At 50.3% G+C, this 7,394-nt stretch overlaps 1 protein-coding gene across 4 annotated transcripts; it reads right to left on the bottom strand.

Moving 5' to 3' along the window:
• Positions 1–367: 367 nt before the first annotated feature.
• On the bottom strand, positions 368–6,315 carry NEIL2 (nei like DNA glycosylase 2). Of its 4 annotated transcripts, XR_005818004.1 has the most exons (7): positions 6,128–6,314; positions 3,750–3,941; positions 3,127–3,443; positions 1,983–2,179; positions 1,278–1,654; positions 1,138–1,166; positions 368–994 (listed from the first exon to the last, which is right to left on the bottom strand). XR_005818004.1 is itself a non-coding variant. In XM_040550652.1 (5 exons), exons 2-5 carry the CDS (start codon positions 3,885–3,887, stop codon positions 1,338–1,340), a joined length of 969 nt encoding a protein of 322 aa, XP_040406586.1. In that variant the 5' UTR covers positions 3,888–3,941; positions 6,128–6,315; the 3' UTR covers positions 1,274–1,337. The 4 variants fall into 4 exon arrangements, 1 of the variants encoding a protein (XP_040406586.1); XR_005818002.1 differs by having other exon boundaries at positions 368–1,166; positions 6,128–6,313; XR_005818003.1 differs by lacking the exon at positions 6,128–6,314 and adding an exon at positions 4,187–4,534 and having other exon boundaries at positions 368–1,166.
• Between the last annotated feature and the right edge of the window lie 1,079 nt (positions 6,316–7,394).

Raw genomic sequence — 7,394 nt, 5'->3', positions numbered from 1 at the left:
ACACTCAGAAGTGACATTAACCACCCCTTTTGTTACCAAAACCCCATAAATTCAGCAGCCCCATCACCCACAACCACTCAAGGGCATTGCAGTTCACAGGGGAGAGGCCATGAAACTCCTCTGGGAAGGAGCCTGCTATTGAGGCTTTGAACTCCAGCATTCCCAGGTGATTCACAATCCACCTTTAGATCCACGAGATGTTTTCCTGCTGAGACACCCGTACAGCTGAGCCAAGCTGCTGGTGCCATCCTCTAACAGGGCAGCAAGAGATTCTGGAGTCCTCCCGCTTGTGCTTATACCTCATGTTTTAACCAAGAAACCATCAAAAGAGACACAATGAACTTCAGCTGAACATCACCAGTTCTGCTAATTCAGTTTTTATTTTTCACTCAGAAGTCAACAATCCATTGTTAAATTAAAGCCAAACTCAGGGAGAGAGAACTGCAACACCTTCTGCCCTACTGCATGGAGAGAGACAGCTCTGACAAGCTAGGGACGGTATCATGTATTTCCAAATCTTTCTGCTTTCAAGGTACCTTGAAGATCATGAGTTTTATGCAGTCCCCATCACAAACATTGTTAGATACCCCCACATTGGTCAGGCTTGTGATCCTAGTTGTAGCTGGGGACCTTACTGAGTCCCTCTCCTTGGAACCACCCCGGTACTTTGTTAAAGCTGATTTTTTTTTGACATCAAGACCTGGATTTGGCAGAGTTTGCCAGAAAACAGCCTGTGGGGGCAGATGCTCTGGGAGGCAGAGCTGAGCTACACACCAAGCACTGCTGAGGTTTTCATCCCTTGGAAGGAGGCAGCTGTTCTCACAAGAGCTGACAGAGGAACAAACACTCATTTTTTAACCACACCTAAATCACAGCCCAACACACACGTAACACTGCTATAAACATAGGTAGGATTATCTAACAGTGAACCAATCAAGCTGTGTAGACAGCCAGACCTACTCCTTTAACTCAACTCCATCTGAAGTCACTTTATTTGTACCAGGGTCAAGGACAAGAGTCTCAGTGACAGTAGTCACCTGCTCAGCACCCTAAGCTTCCCATTCACTGAAGCACAGACATAGAGACAAAGACACCTCAGAACTGGTCAAACTTTTTACACTGTTTTGTCACCAAAAAAAATGCAACCACTTTCTCCTTTTTGCATCCAGAGGCACGCAAAAGTGGCTTCTGTCACCTCCACTGAGTACTTCAACTCCGCCTGCTCCTTGTCCCTAACAAACAGCCTCGACAACACCAAAGAAACCATGAAGCCCATCTCAGGAGACCTTTCAGGAACACCTAGACACCTTCCAGGAATCGAGGAACATAAAACCAGGTCACTCAGTGACTGGGGTAGGCTCCCCGACCCCTGACAGCACTGCAGGCTGGCACTGAGGACACCACCATGTGAGTCTCTTATATCCACCAGAGGGTCCAAAGGTTCCCTTCATCACCGCATGCCCAAGGGGACACTGCTCCTTGTGGTAGATCTGAAGGTGCAACCCTTCACCACGCAGCTTGCTCTGTAGCCAGTCTGAGCTGAATTGAATGGCACAATCAAGCAGATGCTCGAGATCTGAAGGCGCCAAGAGAGATCCTCGTGTTAATGGATGGATCTTTGCCAGGTACAGGATCTCATTTTTAATTATGTTCCCTGCAAAGGGTCAGAAATAAGGAGACCATAAGGATATTTCTTATCAAGATGATGCAGACCAACAGCTTCCAGTCACTGTGACTTCTGCCTGGAAGATCACATCCAGCAATGCCATTCCCCGTATCAGAGACAACATACAACAAGCAGACTTATAGCTGGGAATTAACCAGAGGACAAGTCCCTTCCCACTACCCATCGAGCAGATCTTCCTTTCTTTCACAAGTACAAGCCACCCACACTAAGACATTTCACTCAGCTCACAGGGTACACCCAAGTATACAAAACCTTTCCTCCCTTTCTTGCTCTGCCACTAAGCCCCGGAACTCACCCAGCCCTGAGAAATATCTCTGGTCCAAGAGGGTGTAGCAGACAGGGTTGGGTGCACGGAGGGCATCCAGCGCCTGGCCACGGTGGAACTCAGCAGAGAGGATGTCAGACGCAGGATCAGCCACTGGAGACGAGCACCACTGCATTCGACAGTTGTAGAAAACAAGGAAGCCTCCACTCTCAAAATGCAGAACCAGTCTGAGAGAAGCAGAGAAGTTAGAGTCTCTACCATAAACATCCCTAAACCATCTGTTATATTCTGGTCTGGCTGAAGAGATTTGCACAAAATAGAGCAGAGAAGCAGCAGCTTACAGTTAAAAAAAAAAAAACACACTCAAAGATTAGGAAGGGTCTGCACATAACTTAAGTTTGGGGAAAAACAGACTGAACACATCATTAGGCATCAGCCCATGGAGAGCAAATGCCCATCAATTCCTATGAGAGCCAGGGAAACCTCTTGGAGTACCAGTACCCCAGGGCTCCAAGGTCACCAGCTATAGTTTGGGCTCCAATAGAGGTATTTTGACTGCTGTATCTAATAGCATCACTACAGCCAGTTGTTTCAGCTACCCCAGATGTTCATCCAAAGCTTTTTTTAGACATAACTGGGAGAAACTGGCATTTGGGGGGTACGATTCACTTTAGCAACCTAAAAGTTGTCTTTGACTAAAAGTCTTAACCGAACTGACACCGCGATCCCCAGGCTGGCAGGCAACATGAAGCCCACAAGCGCCATCACTTAGATCTCTGATGAGATGAAACAAAGGAGATAAAACAGCAGAAAAAGGAAAGCAGTGGAGATGCCATGGCTGGATGGAGGAGGCAGAAGGCAGCAGAGAGCAGGACACCGAACACTTCTCACTGCGGGTAGGAGAACAATACTAAAACAAGGCATGTCCAAGGCAAACCATACCCAACTGATATTGCTGACAGGCTTCCATGACACCTACAGAACATGAATCCCCAAACAGCAACCTACTATGGGGTCCCTGGCTGAACACACCCCACACCTATTTAAAGACATAGTTTTAAGATTTTAAGAGGAAGAAAACAAGAGGACAGGACTTTTAAAAGTACCCCCCGCGCACAAATTTAGTCTGAAACAGAAGACTGCCTCCCCAGAACAACAGAAGAACACCAAGTACCTGGGCATGGGGTCCTTCCAGTCTCCCCTCTTATTGGCCTGGTTTGCTCTTGAGAACTCGTTTGCCCGAACACTGCCGAATAAGCCGAAGTGGAAGCGCAGCCAGCTGCCCGGACCCGCTGCTGCACCTGGGGCATCAGGTCTGGAGCACTGGAGCTCCTGCAGCTCCTCTTCCTTGGGATGTGTCTGTGGAGCACAGACCTGGACAGGAGAACTTGTCCCGCTAGCAGCTTCTCTTTGCGGCACTGGCTCTTCCGTGCTTGGTCCTGAGGGACAGCCAGCTGCCACAAAGGCCAGGAATAAATTCTTCCCATGAACCTGAAGGAAAGGAAGGTGGGATGGACTGAGGATCTGAGTAGCCTCCAAGTGTTTCCATACAAAGGGCCGTTATCTACAGCTTCTTCTGAGCAGAAGGCACATCACCCAACCCTTCACAGGATTCATTTGCATCTGAACCAGCCCTGACAGAGCTCAGATCATCCCTTCTTCATCTACATGAAGCAAAAAGCATCTAGATACTGCTCCCATGTGAAGGCCTCTCAGAGGCTCCTGGCAAGCCAAAGGGCAGTGGCTTCCCTCCAGGGCCCACCATGGACTGATATGGTCACCTTCAGCACAGCTTACCTGGGAGTCCTGGAGCCTCAAGGCATTCAGGTCATTCACATTTATCTTCCTGGTGCTTCCCCCCACCTTGGCCACCACCTGCCCCACAAAACGGGAGGCCAGCAGCTGGAACTTCCTCACTGAGGGGCCCTCTGGCATCCTGGCCAGCTGGTGGAGGAATGGCAGGACCTCCAAACACTGGGGACCCTAGAGCTGAGGGAAAATTTCCAGCTCAGAAACACGATTAACAGTCAGAGGCTGAGCTCACATCCCCAGGAAGAGCTCACCACAAACCCCTCACACCTATTTTCCTCCTCAAGCCCCTTTGGCAGTGTCCATGGAGAGAGACAGGCCCCTTCCAGGACCAGGGAGGTGAGGAACCCCCATCCTTGGGGAATTTCACAATCTAGGTCCACTGGGCCCTGGGCAACCTGTTCTAACACTAGTTAGAAACTCACTTCAAGCAGTAAGTCGATGTGCAGATTGTCAGAAGCCTTCTTCCACCCCAGGTTTTCCAGGAGTCAAGAAGGCCTTAGACTGCTTAGCATCTCTCCTCACGAGAGAAGAGAAGCTCACTGAACTCCAGCCACTGCTTCAGTCCCAGCACAAAGCAGGAACACAACCTTACACAGATGTTCCCAAAACAAAGCCAGTTGAGGCCGTAGCAGCCATCCTTTTGCTGATAAGGGCACAGAGGCAAGCACAGCTCCCTGATCACCACTGGAGTTAGCACATCCCCTTGCTTTATCAGCTGCTTGTCCCTCCATCACAGCATGGAGCAGGTTAGGGAGCAGGCACACTCTATTAACAGAGCCTGGGATCAGAGCCGAGACAAGGCAACACCATCCCACAGCATCCTGTTCCTCCCTGGAGGAAGCCACATCAGAACAACATGGTTATTTCCAGCACAAGACCCCCACCACACACTGCTGGCAGTTCTGAGGACTTCTGCCAGGACTGAGAGTACAAGAAACTCGAGGACACGGAAAGCAAGGCTTGGCTGCCATCCCGCAGTGCCGATTCCCCCTGCAGACCAATCCCAGAGGCTCTGCTTCAAACCCCACAGCACCCAGAGAAAGGCTCTGAGCTACTTGGCACCACTCTGAGATTGGTTTTCACATCAAGCATGCACATGGGCACCCACCAGCAGAGGCATCTGGGCTGGCTCTGACACAGCTGCTCCCAAATGCTGATCCCACAGGGCCGGGCAAGGCAGCGTGGCTATAAAAGCCTTCATGTGCTGCAATGAACACAAGCCCTTTTGGAAAAGCTCCAAGAGGAAAATGCGTCAGAGAACATTACCTGGATCTGGTACCTTTCATTTAAGGCCTTAACTGGTCACACAAACTGGAGAGCTTTTGCAGCAGTAAAAACCTGAGCTTTATCCCTGTGTCTCCTAGGGCAGGAGGTAATTATTCACAGGCTGGCTCCAGTTACACCCATTTAGCTACGTGTTGTGTTCTGTAGGCTAAAGCCAGTACCAGGTCAAGAGTCACCCGGGAGGTGACAGATCCCCAGGATCAGCTGCTGGCCCTGGACACCACTCAGCCAAGTGGCCTGCCCACACCCCAGGTCCTTTTGGTCCTCCTCCCAATTATGTAGGCACAGGATTTGCACAAGGCAGCACAAAATGAGCCTCAGAGCAGCTCACGGCCAGAGCTGAGAGCTGCAAATCACCTGCAGAGCTCCACAGCTGTGATGCCACTGCCATGTTCTCCTACAAACACTCCTCCACACAAACAAGAAGAGTGGTGGCACCTCCTGGGTGAGCAAGGGACATGCACCGGGAAGAACAACCCATATCCCACCACAGCTTCATGGTGCTACAGGGGTTTTGATGCATATGGGCCTGACTTTCCACATGCAATTACAGGGGCACAGCTCTGCTCGGCCCACCACCTTCCATCTTCTCACCGTATAAAACCATCATCTCCCCAGTTTGCTCCAAACCCATGCACTGAAAAGCCCATGCCCCTCTACAAGGAGCCCCTGTAGCCACACACCAGCCAAGACCCCACAGGATGGGGGCCTTTGCTTTTGCCTCCCGCCAGCTCCACACTGCCTTCTCCCACCCCCCAGAATTATATCCAATTCTCACTTCTCTCCAAAACAACCCAGAGCTCCCCCCCACCCCCCCGTTCTCCCAGGGGCAGCAGAAGGAACCATATTATAGCACACTCCTAGTGATGGGGTTCATCCAATGCCTTCGCACACACAGCACAGCCCCCCCCCCAAAACAAGCACCCATTGCACATCCCCTGTCCCAAAATCCTACAGCCAGCCCCCCCCAACTACTGCCCTTCCCAGGGGCTGACCAGCCCCCTCCCTTCTCCCCCTACCCCATTGCCTGCTTCTACTACCCCCCAACCACCTCCCACAGCCCAAACCAGCATCATCACCTCCTTTCTAGCCTTCACAGCCCAACCTCTTCCACTCACATGCTTTAATGGAGAAAATAAGACCCTTCCCCTCCAAAAAAATCAGCAGGGGAGCTCCCTAATTGGCTGGCGTGGGAGAAATGGGTGAGGTTTCAAGTGCTGGCCCCACCCAGCCCACCAGCTGCCCAAGGGACTGGATGAACTGGGAAGGAGCCTGGACACCCCATGGCTGGGGGGATTGCGTGAGGGTTGTGAGCGCAGCCTTTGGTGGAAAAGTGATTTTGGCTTATGGGGGGGCAGCTGGGAGCTCAGCTGGGAACAGTCAGGCTGAATCAGCAGAACAACTGTCAGTAAAAAGAGCAAGAAAGGTAAATTATGAGGGTATGAAAGTGTCTGGAGGAGCTCATCCTCTCTCCTCTGTGCTAGTGGAATTACCTGCAGGTTGGAAAACATGTTGGGTGCTTTCCCCCCTGTGCATTAAAATAATCTTTGCTTCTTCAGGTGCACCAAATACAAGAATATTTACCCCCAGCCTTCCCCAGGAAGCCCCCCAGGATAGTCAGAGTCAGGCAGCAGCCTTCTGGTTTTATTGTCATTATTTTATTTCCATTAGTTCTAAAGGTGTAGAAGTTACGTGGATCGGTAGCCATACTACTTCTTAATATATATTTTTTTACATCTTTAAATAATTACAGCTTGTTCAGTTGGTTGGTTTCCCTCTCCCCCTTACAAATAAGTGTCTGTTTCCACGGGACCTTCCCAGCTGACCTGGGAAGCTTCAAACTTTATACATGGAGGAAAAATAAAAGGCAAAACAAGACACCACCCCTGGCATAGTCACAGCTTCAGAGTTACACTGAGAGTCATTGATCGGTTTGAAAGCTCTTTTACAATATTCCTGAGCTCCTCCTGATTGGAGAGGCTCCAATCATCCCGTACGATTGCAAAGTGGAATACGGATCTCTTCTGATCGATTTACACAACAAGATCTGACGTGATTCTAGATATTGCACTTTCACAACTCGGAAAGACATTTAGAGGTGGTGAGTGACCTTTCCACCCCTCTCGCTCCCCACCCTGGTTCTCACCTGCCCATCTCGCTCCGGTGAGCACCGAGCCGCATGAAGAGGGCTTGGCACAATCCAACCTTGTGCTACAAACCCTTAGGCATCAAAATTCCCGTGTGCCATTAATGATGAGCTCTGAGGGAACAACTTCCACAAATAGGTTTATATAAATGCTTAAGTGTTTTGCAGGACTGGGCCTTTCGCTCTTGAGGACAGGGATG

Source organism: Cygnus olor, chromosome 3 (assembly GCF_009769625.2).
Source record: "Cygnus olor isolate bCygOlo1 chromosome 3, bCygOlo1.pri.v2, whole genome shotgun sequence".
NCBI lineage: Eukaryota > Metazoa > Chordata > Aves > Anseriformes > Anatidae > Cygnus > Cygnus olor.
Note: the sequence above shows the minus strand (reverse complement) of the source record. Positions and strands in the feature narration are given on the sequence as shown.